At 41.0% G+C, this 15,864-nt stretch overlaps 1 protein-coding gene across 1 annotated transcript; it reads right to left on the bottom strand.

Moving 5' to 3' along the window:
• Positions 1–1,062: 1,062 nt before the first annotated feature.
• LOC140942363 (coiled-coil domain-containing protein 40-like) lies at positions 1,063–15,845 on the bottom strand. The gene is made up of 17 exons (XM_073391318.1): positions 15,383–15,845; positions 14,838–14,921; positions 14,195–14,414; positions 13,345–13,502; positions 12,541–12,681; positions 11,685–11,788; positions 10,653–10,896; positions 9,986–10,168; positions 8,711–8,956; positions 8,397–8,610; positions 6,837–7,006; positions 6,341–6,432; positions 5,779–5,899; positions 4,601–4,689; positions 3,300–3,421; positions 2,655–2,791; positions 1,063–1,543 (listed from the first exon to the last, which is right to left on the bottom strand). Exons 1-17 carry the CDS (start codon positions 15,809–15,811, stop codon positions 1,292–1,294), a joined length of 3,006 nt encoding a protein of 1,001 aa, XP_073247419.1. The 5' UTR covers positions 15,812–15,845; the 3' UTR covers positions 1,063–1,291.
• Between the last annotated feature and the right edge of the window lie 19 nt (positions 15,846–15,864).

Raw genomic sequence — 15,864 nt, forward strand, 5'->3', positions numbered from 1 at the left:
TTCAAGAATCCGGGTGATGACAAACAAACGATTCGAGGGAGGGGCAGATTGGTGAGAAATTTGTCGCCAATGACCCCAGGGGAGAACGGAAAGTGTCTTTATCAAAATAAACTCACGTGCTTGCCCTAGCCAGCTCAAACGTTCGCCTACCTCGTTCCCAGGGTCTTCTCGCTTTCCATTATTGGAAAGCGAGAAGACCCTGGGGACGAGTTTGAACGTTCGATCTCTCTCTAGACTGTTCACAGTCCCCTCTTTTTTCGTGAGATCGAAATAGATATACCGCGTCTTACCGTCACGGCTATCTTGATTTTTAAATGTACCTGCCGAGTGGGCGTCGGTGATTATAATTTATCTCGCCTCCTCCCAAACCGCTCCCGCCCCCTAAGTAGTTTTGACACTCATGCAAGATGGCAGCCCGTAACGCAAAGCGCTCGATCTCGATGATCTTACAGGAAAATAGAGGACTGTGAACAGTCTAATCTAATCTCTCTCTCGCTCCGTAGGACGGGTAGGAGAGAACCTTGAGTTTGCATGTTGAGCACCGACTTGTTTAGCCTGTTCCAGGCTCCGAGATAGTGGTGAAAAGTCGTTCGCCCCCTTTCCCAAGTCGCGCGCGTCTTATTTTCGCTTTGGTCGTTTAATACGTCCCCACTATACTATCTGAGAGCCTGGCACAGGCTAAATACGTCCCCACTATACTATCTGAGAGCCTGGCACAGGCTACGACTTGTTCCGCCCCAAAACAGTGAATAGCCTCCCATACACATGTTTTTAGGGTCTGCTCTAGGATTGGAGGTAGGTACGAGGACGAAGCCCTATTATTCCCTTGGACGCAGCGTACCAAACAAAGAAGGGAATCGGGATTCTTGGAGCGGAAAGCATCATTCCGCAGTATGAAACGTCGTGAACTGTCCATCCTATAATCTCAGCCCCTCCAGCCGAGGTGGTTCCGGTGGCTTACTCCCGAGTTCAAGAAGCCCTCGGTTTCAAATGAGGCCAAGTTCATAGACCACTGTTGCACGGAAATACCTAGTACTGAACAAAAATGAGTCGGCTAGGGAATGAATTCAAAGCTGTTTATTTGATCACGGTGAATTTACAAATTCTCAAGTTTACTTTTGACATGCGTTCACTATTTACATTCAAGAAATTAAATACAATACCATCGTGCCATTAACGAAGAGGCAAATATGAGAATAATCTGTTCGCTAAGCACCAAGAACAAAAATCGAATTACTTATAAACTATTCTCGATATAACATAATTTTCCTATGGGAGGAGTAGGTACAAACTACGCTGCAGCTTCTTCAGGTAATCCTCTGTATCCCAGGGAGAGTGTGATTTTGCGCAATGCCGGCTGAGCTTGAGGAAACTCCTGATTCAAGCGATCCACGATGGTCATGAGGGACTGGAGGCGAGCCCGCTGTTTCTGGAGCTCGTTCTCTAGTGTCTCTGGTGTTTTGCACAGCGGTGTGTAGCGTCCATTCTTTAACTGAGTGTAATATTTCAGCTTCTGTTGTTTAGCCACGATATCGGCCAGATTCTGACGAGTGAATAGAAGGTGTCATTAGGTATAAATAACATTTTGCTGAAAACTTTCACATGCAATGCGATCGGCCGTTTTTATGCTAGAGACGTTAAAGTTATCTACACGTATTTAACGTCTGACACGTTTAAGTCGGCTGGTGTAAAAACGCGATGCGGAAAAGTAGACGATAACACTAAAAAACCAGAGTTTTTTGTAAAAAAGAAACAAAAATACACAATTCTGACTCTTCCCAGTCATCTCTGGACGAGTTGGATATAAATGAGTCCCAATTTACGGCATCCCGTTTTTATACTAGACGCACTTAACGTCTGTGACCTTAAAGTCGTCTATTAAGTGCGTCTGAAAAAACGCAACTTAACAGAAGACGTCAATGCCGTTAGACGTTAAATGCGTCTGTCGTATTTACCGTTTTTATCCTGGACGTTAAAGTCGTCTTAAGACGACATAAACGTCTCACACGACGAAATTTTTTGTAGCATAAATTCATAATGCAAACAGTGCAAAGTGATGCATATATATCCCAAATAAAGTTAACTTCCAGTTCATTTTAACATCTATGATAGCAGGGAATGAATTTACGTTCACTCTACCAAGGCACAGTCGTACCTCCCGTAACCCAATAAGCGAAGAATGGTGGTCACCTTCTCAAACGTGGGCCTCTTCTCTGCGGAGGCCTCTTTGTGTCACAAGGAGGCTGGGGTAGCCTGAGAAAACAGCCGACATTTGACGACGCCACCATTGGTTTCCCCACGCAATGACGTCTGAGAAACGAGCGCAGAAAGTCCATACTGATGACGCGTCACAAACCAGATCTGGGTAGTGCTTCTGATTGGTTGAAGCAAATATCCCAGGTGGGACGACCAATCAGAAGCACTACCCAGATCTGGGTAGTGATACGTCATCAGTATGGAATTTCTGCGCTAATTTCTCAGACGTCATTTCGCGGGGAAACCAGTGATGGCGCCATGAAATGTCGGCCGGGAAACGTCGAGAACACCCTTTCCCATCTCCCCCCGCACAGATTCCTTGCAAAGGGCGATGACCAAGATATGACACAATCTTTCACTAGGGGGTAGGAGTTGTAATTCAGGTGTTGGAAACTCACCCTCTGCCTCTCCTCCGATAGTGTGTCTATTTGCACCTCCAACTCATCAGCACTGGTCTGTAGCTGCTGGCACGTCGTCTGTTTTTCTTCTAACTCGCGGCTCACTGACATCTGTTTTTCACGGAGCACTTGAATATCTAGATTAAACAATGTAACAGCTTTTTTAAGCACCTAATACTCCCACAAGCAATCCTTTTTGTTCAACATTTTAAATTCCATGAAGAAAGAAAGAAGGCGATTGTTATCCTGGCGATTTCTTCTTCCTTGTGCTAATGCACTAGCCCCCTTGCTCGTCTTTGTGAAACGCACAGGAACTACAAGGAACTTGGGATTAAAGGGGTACACAACATACTCCTCATTTTGCCTTTATGGGAGTTGGACCCTAACACGTCAGTTTTAAAGGCAGACCATCTAGCTATTGAGTGATAGGAAGACTCGTTGCAGTCATGAAAGATGCATGTAATATAACACCAATTTTTTTTCGCCTGAAAAGATATCTTCACTTGTGAAAAGCTCACCATTGCAATCGTTAAAAATAAATCGCGCCTTTCGACTACAAAATAAACCCCCTCCCCACCCTTAACTCCAAACTCGCATCCTCTGGCTTATCAGCCGGAAGAACCAAACTAAAAATAAACAGCTTACCAGTGTCGCAGGCGTTTGCATCTTGGTTTGTCTGCTTGATTTTCTTTTTCATCTCAGCTAGTTTCTTCTGGAACGTACCTTTGGTGTTTGTCACCTTACCCATCTTGGCTTGAGCATCTCCACTAAGAAAAACAGCAGTTAAGAAACAAATTAGAAATAATCAGAACAGAACACTATTCTTCTCGTGCATGTCGGCTGGTTGTATCTTTTGCCTTACTCGTGGCCGAATTAAAGAGCGCATAAAATGAGTCAGAATTGGCCGGTCAGACCCGTCCAGTTGAAAGAAAATTTTACTTTTAATCAGCACTGTCCAGCGAGGTCAGTGTATCCCGAATAGCACGCATCACAATGACAAGATTTTAGCAAAAACTCTCACTGAAAGCCTATTCCATTTTCAAAATGATCGGTCCGGCTGCACACTTCTGACTTTGTGCCCTAAATCTGCTCGTTCTCTCCACCGGTGTATGGATGGGTTACGTTCAAATTAGTATTTCGATTTGACACCATGGTGGTTGTTTTTTTCTGTCTTCTGCTTTTATTTGCTTGTTTGTTTGTTTTTATTTAGTTTAATCAAATCGGCTATGCGTACGTAATAAACCCAAACGAAAGAAATAGACCTTCTTAGCTTGTATGTTTTGTTTCAGCAACTCAGACCCTGTGATGTCCTTCAGGGAATTTGCCTTTTGTAGTTTCATAAATTATGCATACATATGCACGTGGATGCAGGACGAGATTTAAAAGAAACAGTCCTCTGGGGTACCATCACGTGGTCTGAAATAGCAGCCAAATTAACAAGCTAAAAAGGTCCATTACTGTGGCCAATCGCAACAAAGGCCGACATCCAATGCGTCAATCAGATCAAAACATGTGCAACCGGCTCCAAGCGTGGGAAAATGCGCGCGGATACGTAACAAATCAGACAAATAGCCCACGTTCAATATATTAACATGCCTCCGAGGCTTTCTGGTCATTTTTCTATATTTGGTTTGGTTTTCTTTGTGCCCAAGTCTCCTCTGGGAATTGCGGGTCTATAGAGTCGTGAAACATTTGCAATTTTGACCCTTCTCGGAGTCATGTTAGAATTTTAATATATCGAACGTGGGCTATTCTAACCGGCCCGAAAGCCGGTACACATGCACATCACCCTCACTGCTGCTCGCTTCACTCACTGCTGCTTTGCTGTTCACAGGCTATTGCTTTAGCTTCTGCTTATGCAAAAGCAAAATTAAATTTTTTACTTTCGATACTGAATAGAAAACGGCACTAAGATAGAGTCGGACCGCTGCGCAGTGTGTAGTTACCGTGTAATGATGACTTCTCTCCGCACAACAGACTTTTCCATATCCTGAATCATCTTCTCCTGCTGCCTCATCAGCTGCGAGTAACGAACCTAGAAACAAATTAGAAATCGTTAGCAGCTGGTCTCAAAGACAAGCGCTGAATTGAGATCAATTGTTCAAGTAAATGAGTGGCTCAGTTTCTTTGCTATGTGGGTTATATTATGATTTCATTGACAAAAATATTCACGGTAAATAGTTCGGAGAAGGAGACAGTTATCTGACAAATACGGGTCACCGTAAACTGTTTAGGAAATTATATTTGAATTCCTTAACATAACTACAAAAGCGTTAAGGCTTAGAATTTGCGCCACTACTGATGTTAAAAAAAGGCTGCGAAACATCTTCTGTGGTGGATAAAATATGAGGAAAGGTATTTGTAATAGCACCAGATCCGTAGGAACGGGTGAAAAAAAAGCGCTTACAGTTTTAAACTATTTTGGGCCCAACTGCAAATGGGTTGCCACGTCTCCAACTGTCGAGAATTACATTTTTGAATAATCTGGTTTATATTTCTTTCCACAGGAAGAGTACCAGTTAAAAAATTAAATGTCGCATTTGAACAGAACTGTAAAGGAAAACAGCCATACGTAAAGAAGCAAAGTGGACTGATTGCAACACAACTTAGCCTTTCTGACGCAATTGAATGCGCGCGCCCGCGAACGTCTCGTGCAGTCTTTCAGCCTACTGTGACGTCATACCAACTGATACACAAACCAAACAGATACATTCAGTTCTACTGTCGGTGTCTCAATTGATCTTCCCTGGGTACGTAGCGAGAAGTCAAACTTTATTCACTTGCACTAGCTGTACTTTCTTTTCTTTTCATTGACGACTTTCATTTGATAGTGCGGAAAAGCTGACGAACAGGACAACTACTAGAGTTTCTTTACAGAAAAAAATTTCAAAAGCTGCGTAAGGGAAGTCGGACGGCGGTGTTAGGTATGATTAATCAGAACCATATTGGTTAAACAATGTTGCATCGTTAACACACCATGTTAGCAGTTGTTCGACCAAGCTATTTTGGTTCATTTGGTGTCCGTGTTAATATGATTCGGCTTCGCCTCCGACATAACAGTGTTATTACTGTCTATGACAAAATAGAGTGTTTATAATTCTTAAACAAAGGAAAGTTTTCTGACCTGCATTCTGTGTATCTCTGCTTTCATGGCTTTGATTTCGCCTTGACCGTACTCCAGGTCAACAGCGTTCTTAGCTTCACGAGCTAGCTGCGTCTTCTTCTCCCACAACATGATCTGACGCCTAAAGACAGCAAACAAGTACCGTTGAAAATATATATTTTGAAGAATATTTTAACTTTTGAAAGAATGTTTCTTAAGGGTACGGCTGCGCCAGCTAGATGACTTAAGCCCGGCTATTTGTCGTCCAGATGATTTATGCTAGCAACAATCAAGCAACAACAGTCGAAACTCTTCGGCTACCGCCATGGGTTACAAACGGAGCTAGCTTTGCTGTCAAAATTCGGGTTTACCTGGTATAATGACTTTCGAAGTTTTTTCTTAGTTTTGTACCTTTTATTTTCTTCAGCCCCATCGCGTTGACTTCTTTTGTTTTCATTGTTTTAAGTCACTCATGATGGTTACAGGTTCTTACACCGCGGATGAGCCCAGAAAGAAGCTTCATTCTTTGCCTCTTTACTTAACCCTGCATTTAACAGTTCGCTCTGTGAACTAAGTCACTTACTCTGCCTCCACTAGGCTGTTGAGCAGCCTTTCTTTCTCCTCCTTGAGCGCGTCGATCTGATTCTGCATGTCTATAGACTCTCTTTCGGCCTCCTATCATACAGATTAAAACAGACAATAATAAGGAATCTGTTTTGGCTTCAGCAGATCTACAAATAAAGTGTTATGCCACTGGATTTCGAGCAAAAAGGATTGTAGCTTAACAAATTAGGGTAATGTTTTCAATTTGATCCTTCCTACACAAACAAACTGAACCAAAAAAAAGAATTTAGGTGAAGAGGGTTGGAGAAAAATTGGTGCGAGATTGATCCAGTCAAATGGTTTTGCCGCACAACCTATGTAGAAGTTCTCCTCTTCACCTCTGTTTTTTAAGCAAGATACTTTCCCAGATTCTAAGGGTGGACAACTTACAACCCCCACCCAAAGCTCAAGGATGTCCAGCGCCTCGAGTGGAAGAAGCACAAGTAAAACAGCGTCGTAGATAATTAATCACTTACTTTGAGCGCCTGAATGAAGTCGCTCTCCATCAACACGGTCCCCTGTTGCAAAGCTTCTCTTAGCCCACTCTCTTTGGTAATCAGCGTGTTCAGTTTTGTCATGTCGTTCTGCATACTGCGGATATTTCGTTCAATATCTTGCATCTCACTGTTGTGCGAGTTGATTTCACCTACGATGAAACGTAGACAGAAGAGAGGGCAATAAGACAACCCCCGAGATTGTGTGGTCGCGAAAAGACTCAACACATGAAACACACGAGTTGAGTGTTTCCGAGAAGACCTCAAAAAGAAAGGTAAGTGTAAAGAGTCCTTATTTTACGTCGGTAACTGGAAATAGTCATCTGACTAACAAACCTGAGGCCGACGGTGCGCTCATTTTACAACCCCCCCCATTTTCTCCATCAGTGCTTCGTTTTACCGTTTCACGGGTACTTAAAAGCTACGTAAAGCAATACGGAAAGGAAAGAAGTCGAAACAAGGATTTGAGGTCACACCTGGGAATCGAACTCGGGACATCCCGCACAGAAGGCCGCGCAATAATCAGCTGCGCTGATCCTTCGTCCTTAAAAGAAAAACAGCATATTTATCCGGTCCAACGGAGTAATTTTCAAAGAGTTGGCTCGGCCCGAAGGCAACCTCGTCCCCCTGGCGCTTTTCCCTGGCTTTGGAGGTCCGTTTTCCCGCCCCACCTTCAAAGCCAGGGAAAAACGCCCTGGTGACGAGGTTGGCCCGAAGGATGATCTACCTAGCCGGGTCACCCTTTGGTGATGATATGGTCAGCCGCCCAGCTGGGCCAACTATTCTCCATATAATTAACACTTTAGCTCGCCCAGCCGGGGAAATTGGTCAATGTGAAACAATCAGAGCATGCACGAGCTCTGTTGGCTCAGGAAAAGGGGTCAACTTTACTCTCATATAAACGTTTACTGTAGTTGACTTGGCTTGGAGGATGACCCTTCTATCCTGGACAGGTTTTCTCTGTATAAACAGGGGCTGAATTTGTTGTTGTTTCTTGATCTTGCTACAAAAGGTTTTTTCAACGGATATTCCGGTTATTCTCTCCCTTCGTATCCAAACAAAATCCAGTTCGATTTTGAGCTCACAACCACTTGTGAACGAGTACTTATTCTAAGGTTAGAGTGATTTTCGTGTGACCTTGAAATATAAACGCGCGAACAGAACAGATAAACAAGAAACAAACGGAAATAGAGCGATTTGACTGGTTTATCGAACGAATACAAATTCGCGTGGCTTTTGGTTGGTTAAGCGAACGCTCGGGTGAAAAAACTCCATGCCCGAGAACTTTCTAGAAATCAATCGATACTTCGCTTTGACCTCATACTGCAACACGGTTGGCTAATCGAACAATGCCTTCTCCATACTATGGTTTTCTTTGGCGGAAAAACAAAGAGTCCATGTTTGATCTTTTTATCCATCGGCTGATATAACAAATAACGAACACTTACCGAAACTATTTTTCAAGGTCCTACGAAAATCGCTCTAAACGAATTGCAGTTTATATTTTCCAAGTTTGTCCAGTATTTTATATCCCGGCCATACCTTCAATCCTCAACTTCTTTTGTAGAAGGATAGTGTATTGTTTCTTGAGATATTCCATGTCTTCTGATTGTTTCTGTACATCTTTTAAGGTTTTTACCAGTTCGCTTTGATTTCTTAGCCAGAACTGCTGTAGTTCAGTAATTTCGTTTAAACGGGCCTCAATTTGTTTCTGCAAGGTATGAATTTGTAGCTCCAGTGGCCCGATTTCTTCTCCCTGATAAAGACGAGAAAAAAAAGCCATTGAACTTTGCAAAAACTAAAACAAATCTAAGTAGGTATATTGTCCAGCTGTAGCAGACAAATTAGCCACGTACCCCACTATTGTTCCTCATTTGGTCAATCCGTTTATTGTACTGGTCAATTGTGCTTTGTTTTCTTTCAATAATGGCGTTCCTCTTCACGATTTCCCCTTCTATCTTGGAAATGGTCGCATTCTTTTGATGAATCTCTTCATTTAAGTTATCCATTATATCCTGCAACTGGCGAACACGAGTTGTGGTGTTGGAGATGTCCAGAATGTCTCTGGAAATCTCGTTCTCGACCTCAGCCACTGAGCTTTCCTGTAAGACAAATGGGATAAAAATGAAATGTGGCAATTCTGAAGCCTATGAGAAGGCTCGTCCTATCACTCACTACAGAGCCTGTTCAATCGCTTGGTTAAGAGGCCTTCAGATTTAATGACGACACTGAGTACGATTTCGAGTTTTCAGGTCTACTTCGTGACTCTTTATTGATCATTCAGCACATCAATGGGTCTAATAGTGTCCTGAAGATTCCTTATCGACTCAGCAACACTAACAGCAAAGAAGTAAGAGTCGTGGGAACAAACGGAACTGATTTTAATCCGAACTTTGTTCTCCTACTCAGATCTAATTCTGAAAGTTGCTCATGGCTAGAAGAGAAAAAGGGGCAAACAGACGGTGTGGCTACAAGACTGCTATACATTGACTGAAGTATATAAAAATTAGCGATTGAGAAAAACAAACACGAAACGTTTACCCTGAGTGTTGAAGGACGGCAAGGTGGTCAGACGTTCCCTTAAGTCGACGTTTTTGATTAGAGACTTTTAGCTTTAGGTTTTTCATGGTTAATAGAGACCTTTAGCATCAGGTTTTTCATAGGAAACCGCAAACCGCAGTTTGCAGTTGCACGTTGCCGAGATTTCAAATCTTAGCAAGGAGTTAAGTTGAGTTCATTTCACTTCATTTTTATTTAGCCAAAATATAATACATATAGGAATTGTAAGTTGGCAAGGGAGCCCAGAAGAAACCGAGAAGGCTTATGAAGCCTGGGCTCCCCAGTCAAAAAGAAGTATTAAAGTAAAATAAAATGAAATTCGCGGAGTGATACGTTAAAAATAGGAACTAAACAGAGACTTAGTTAAGTAATAAATTCAGTAACAAGACAGAAAAAAAAATTTAACTCTGGATAGTACGGCAGGAACATAAAATCGATTTGAACTACCCGTTCATTGTTTAGTGCCGCCATGTTATTTTTCATCAAGTCGAAGTGCACCACTTTTATCGCCCAAAAAACAGGAATAATTCATTGACAAAACATACAGGGTTAAGAGGCTTATTAACACATACCAATTCTGTAGCTCGTTTTCTCAGCCTGTCTGTCATTTTCTTGGTATACTGTGCAGCCTTGTCCAGAGTCAACTGACTTCTCATTTTTTCCATGATATTATCTTCAATTTTAATCTTCTCCAGAAATTCCCGCTCAGTCTGTTTTCTCAGGGCTGTGATCTCATTGTCCTTCAGCGTCACTTCCTGGTATGAGGCAATACAAATTTCAAAATAAGTCACGTGACTAACTGGTTGATAGGAAACTCTCAATTCCGGCTAAAGCCATTCATGCCGTTTTTAAAATTTTCGCAAAGCAGATTTCAAGCTCGAGTGGGACAGGGACTACCTGCAAAAGATAAAATCATCTCGACTTCTCGAAAACTCGGAGGAGTCGACCCAAATTTCTTGTACTCTCGAAAGGTTTGCCGGTTTCTTCTCGGCAACTTTTCGGCGAATGAAGACGGCTTCACGAAAAGTGCTGGTTGAAGTGGGAGGAGGGGGGAGGGTGGGTGTGAAACACGAAAAGAGGTTGAATCTTCTGTTCCTCCCCCGATGTTTCCAGCAAACCCCTTCCAATTCTGTGGTGAATTCCAGGATTGAAAATAATCTTATGCTACATGTAAGTTGAATTAAATTGCACATGACAGTGCCATAAAGCTCGAATGCAAATATCACATATCACTCTTACAGTTTCTGCTCTGTTTAGCTGCTGTTCCGTTTCATGCAATGTCCTTGAATACTTGCTGTACTCAGTCTTGAGCACTTCTTGCTTGTTTCTGCTGACAGCGATCAGTTTCTTCACCATTGAGATATCAGCCTCAATCTTGTTATGCATTAGCGTGATCTGTTCATTTTGTTCCTGTGCTTTGCTGATTGACTTTCGGTATCCTTCAATCTCTGTCTCTATGGCCTGGATTCTCTGCCTTTGTAGACTAAAAGTTAAAGATTTTAGAAATTTATTAACAGTCCGAGGTGTACGCTAAATGTACCCATATTCCAGAAAACATTGCGCTGAACAATTCTGCTTAAATTAAGTTCAATTCAAGTCTTTAAATTAACTGGCCGTGGAAACAAAAGCCTGAAATTTGTAAAACCTGTAAGACGTTCCGGCTGATTATAACATCACAGGCATGTCAGTTAAGGTTTATCTGAAGCAATTGACCTCACTTTGACTTCCCCATTTAAGGAACTGCACACACGAAAGTATAAACATAGTTCCCAATACTTTTATTTTTTATTTCCGCTAAACTGTCAAATGTGGTACTCACTGTTGTTTGCGCTAAACCAGCTGGTAGCTTAAATTAGAATCTCAGGAATATTCACGCCAGGACTTGTGATAACTGATGCCAGGGCCTATTCCTGCCCCTCCCAATTTCTATGGGGAAAGCTCGAGTAAAAAGGTTGTTTGAACCTGCTTAAAATTTGATCTCTTTCATTGGGAGTTTGTGTGTGAATGTTATTACAAACATAGACCTGATATGACTGATATGATGAGTGTTTACTATAGAATGTGCCCTAAGGTAACGTAGTTGGAAAATCAGGGGATTTCTTGGAATTGAAAAAATGTGATGGGGGTACTGTTCTCTGTCTTTTCCATTTTTTGGTATATTTACTGCTGTACATCATTAAGTGATTGCCATCGCACTATAAATTATAAATGAATCTAGTCTCTCTGTGGACACTGTAAGTACTAAATAGGAGGTGCATGGCAATGCCTCACCTCAATGCTTCCTGCATAGCGGCAAATGCTTCATCACGTCTTCTCATCCCAATCAAGCTACTGTACCATTGCTGAGTCAACTGCTTCTTCTCCAGTTGAAGAGCCTAAACAGATTCATGAGAAGTAAGTCTTGAAGTCCTCAAGGTTGGCCACAACTTAGGAGATTTTTTTAAAAGTCAACAGGGGTAAAATCCTTCTGCTCTCTTCCAGTCTGAGGAATGATGAAGACTGGAAATTTTTGTCCACTGCATTTTACACATTTCATTCTCTGCTACGTGGGAGACCTCTGCTAGCAGGAAACACATTTCAAATTTTCAAAGTATTAACCCTTAAACTCCCAATAGTGACCAACAACAATTTTCTCCCAACAATATCCATATGTTGGTAAGAGAAATAGTTATGACAGTTAATACAATGATCACTAAAGAGAAAATGCTTTGATCTGTTATCAAACTTTCTCAGCTAATTCTTTAAGGAAATGTACAAAGATTGGAATGGAGAATTTATATGTGGATATTAAGACTTAAAGGGTTATTGGTTCATTAAAATTGCTTAAGTGTTTTACCAAGTTTAAAACGAGACATGTTGGGTTTCTGATTGTACCTAACGGTTTTAATTTAAGACTTGATGAATAAAGGATTTTGAAGTTCATCAATCACTTTCCAACAACCTGCTGTAGATCGCTGTAGATAAATTTATTCTCTCAAAAATCGTTAGAGTGTTAAAATACTTCGGGCAGGAACTGGATCATAAATTTGCTGTTCATTTTGCAAAATAGTTGCTCCTTCAGGAAAAATAATTATTCATTAGTTTTGGTAGTGTACAACAAAGTTTAAGTATTTTTTCCTACATGTACCTCTATTTCTGTGGTTGCTTCTGAGAGAGCTTTTTGAGCAGCTTTAGTTTCCTCCAGCTGAGCAACAGCCTGAGTCTCGAACATATCAATCTCTTCTCTCAGTCGATCAACAGTTTGTGTCAGCCTGTCTACCAGAAGATCCTGTAAAATAATCGAACATGATTTTTTTCACCTGAGACGAAAATATTGTAAAGTTATAAATAAATACTGTAACATGAGGTATTTACTTTGTATTGTAAGTGACACAACTGCAGTAGCCCAGGATCAGAGGCTGTAATGGAATCATATTGAGTAGACAGCTCCTCTCTACTAACTATGATGGAATTTACAGATTTTTCTTTAGAAAAGATTTTGTGATAGTTAGATCAAACTTTTTTTGAGGGATAGGAGGTAGACTAAGAGAATTCAGTTTTTCACCATCACAGGGATGTAGCTTTAAAACCTGATCAGACTTTTCTATAATAGTCAAGTAGCAAGCTGGATTTTTTATTCAACTGAGCCGGCTTTTTTATTCAACTGCGCCTTTAAAATAACCCCTGATTTTGTTTTCCAGAGTAATTTTAGCCGGTGGCAATGTCTTCTTCAGACGGTTAAATTAGCCGCAAACCAGCTGTTTGGGACATCCCCGGGCCAATGCTTCAAGGGTACAAATTTAATATCTAAAATGCAAAACGTTGGGAAAGGTACGGTGCTAACCTTCAAAATGAATGTGTCAACTATAGCACAAAAACAAAACAACACAATGACACACCATTACAACAACTATGCAGACTTTTGTACAAATTTCTACTATTTTTCACCAACCTGTTTCTTTTTCTCCATTTCTGCTCTAGTCACTTCAGTGTCTGCTTTCTCTGCTGCCCTTCTCATAACAGCAATGTCTGCCCTAACATCCTCTTTAGCTTCCTCCATGTAATGCAATCTAGCTGCTAGGTTTTCCACTTCTGTTCTGAGCTCTTTAGCTGGAGAAAACACACAAGCAAAATGCTGGACAAAACTCACAAGAACCCCTGCATTATCTGTATCAATTTTAAGTCTAGTTTACCGATATACAGTGAAAGGTCTCAAGCATTCTGAGACTCACAGACAACAAGACCCTGCTCGAAAATCTGAGACCTTGCAGAACAATGTCAAAAAACTCAAAAGAGATAAACATAAAACTGACATTTTGAGAATAACCAAAAAAACTTTAGAGATTGAAAAATTTCTGAGATCCATAATTTCCCACATGGTAGGTACAATGATTATTAGCCACAAATGTCATTTAATTAACTGTGCATAGTAAACTTTACCTACAACAACAAGAAGAAATGTCTATAATAACATATACAAGGATACTTATTAACCCTGTAGATGTTAGCCTGGTCCAGGAGTTCAGGTGGGAGTGGCACAAAGTAAAAGGGCATGAAAAATTAAAGCAAGGGAGAGGGACAGAGGAGAGAGTTCAGTTCCCTCACCACTCTCACCAGTCCTGCACCTCTATATTTTCTTGCTTTCCTTACTTCATGCCACTCCCAACTGAAATAAATATAATGACGAGAGTACAAAATCAAATACGAGAAAGACCATGGATTTCAAGTAAGTTGTATCCGCAAAATGAGAGTGGCCTCCAAGAGAACTTTATCTGTAACTATTTTCGTGCATCCATGAGTACCTTGTTTTCGCTGATGTTTGAGATCGTCGGTAGTTTTTTCATGCAGTGCTCTTGTTTCTTCAAGAAGCTTTTCACTTTGCAACCTAAGATGATTTTCTGAATTAAAGTTATCATGTTCTTTCTCAAGAAGCATTTGCTGTCTTGCAAGCTCCTGTTGAACTCCATACAGCTGCACACCAAGCTCTTCCCGCTCACGCTTCTTGGTTTTGAGATCTTCAGTCTGCGTTGCAAGAAAAAACAATCAAAGCATTCTTAACTAGTAAAACTGTACTCCATATTCAAGTTCCATCATTTTGTAGGTATCAACAAAGTAACAAATTCTCATTTACATGTATATGGTAGCTAAGGCATGCTATAGTGTGATAGCTGGTAAGCTTTGGAATCGTTTCATTATGATCTTCAAATCTCTGAGCTGTGTGCAATGAATCTCCACCTCTTGTTTTTGTGAGTTTCCTTGCATCTGCACTTTTTAATTTTCTTCCCCAAAAATCATGAATTTTTAAGAAAGATCTGGGTGTCTAGGTGAGTCTGGCTTTAAACCCTTCTCCACCTTGTGTCAACTCTTTTGAGAGCAAGAGCCTCTCAGTCATAAATACACTGCAACATCCTGGCATCCTTTGCAGGTAACCTAATCTCTACTCACCAGTTCTCGGAGTTCTAAATTAACTTTTTCCTGTTGCTTGAGTAAATGTGCTTTGTATGCTGCTTGAAATCTGACCATGAGAGGCTGTAAGAAGGAGAAAAACACATACAAGTCAATAAGAATTCATCTAGCCTCAGGTTAAGTAATTCAGAAGGTGAAGATGTGATGAAATACCAGGATTTTCTTAATTTAAAAAAAAAACGGGAATTATCCAAAAAGACAATTTTCATTATAACTGTGAGCTTATTATATATTTTCAGTTTGGACAATTTAAACCAATTGATTTTTTAACTCTTTGCCTATTCAAATAATTAAGCCACAACTTGTACATGTACACTGTATTTAATAAACAGACAGATTCGGTGGGAGATGATGATTAGTTTAACAGTTATGCATAAGCTTACATACAGTAAGTGGCTTCACTTCAGTGCAACTGTGTTTCTTAGTAATTTGTAACTTTCTCATTTTTTGATCCTTTGAAACTCTAAAGCAAATGTTACGGATTTGAGAACTGTTTCACTGACATAAAATATACGTTTACTCACATGGTCTGGATCAAGAACCACCATATCATTTTCACCCTCGGAACCATATTCTTCTTCAGATAGGTCTTCATCGTCTCCGCCATCAATTTCAGCTCCGATCTCATCCTCTCTTGTATCATCGCCACTAATTACTTCAGAGAGCAGCGTCTGCGCCCCTGGTACTCCTCTAGGATCAAACGTTGGAATCTCTTGGGTTAAAGTTGCAGTGGGAACAAGGCCTTCACTTTCTGCACCGGTCACAACGGTATCCACATCACTCGGATCACTCAAACGAAATTCTTTCAGAGCTTTAACAGTCAGCTTGCTAACTGCATCTTGAATGGACTTTCTAGATTCGGCTGAGCCTTTCGATCTTCCCGATTGCGGTCTCTCTGTGCCTTCTTTTCCTTCTGTATCGCTCAGCCCGTTTTCTGCAGGTCTGTCCGCCATATTTCTACTCTCAAAAACAAGATTGAACTATGTTTCCTTGGCAACCTAAGAAA

Source organism: Porites lutea, chromosome 6 (assembly GCF_958299795.1).
Source record: "Porites lutea chromosome 6, jaPorLute2.1, whole genome shotgun sequence".
NCBI classification, from domain to species: domain Eukaryota; kingdom Metazoa; phylum Cnidaria; class Anthozoa; order Scleractinia; family Poritidae; genus Porites; species Porites lutea.

Coding starts and splice junctions, on each gene's coding strand:
- LOC140942363 (XM_073391318.1), bottom strand. CDS start 15,811: ATGGCGGACAGACCTGCAGAAAACGGGCTGAGCGATACAGAAGGAAAA. Junction 6,433..6,836: donor ACTTCATTCAGGCGCTCAAA/GTAAGTGATTAA, acceptor TCTGTATGATAG/GAGGCCGAAAGAGAGTCTAT. Junction 2,792..3,299: donor TGCAAACGCCTGCGACACTG/GTAAGCTGTTTA, acceptor TGTTTAATCTAG/ATATTCAAGTGCTCCGTGAA.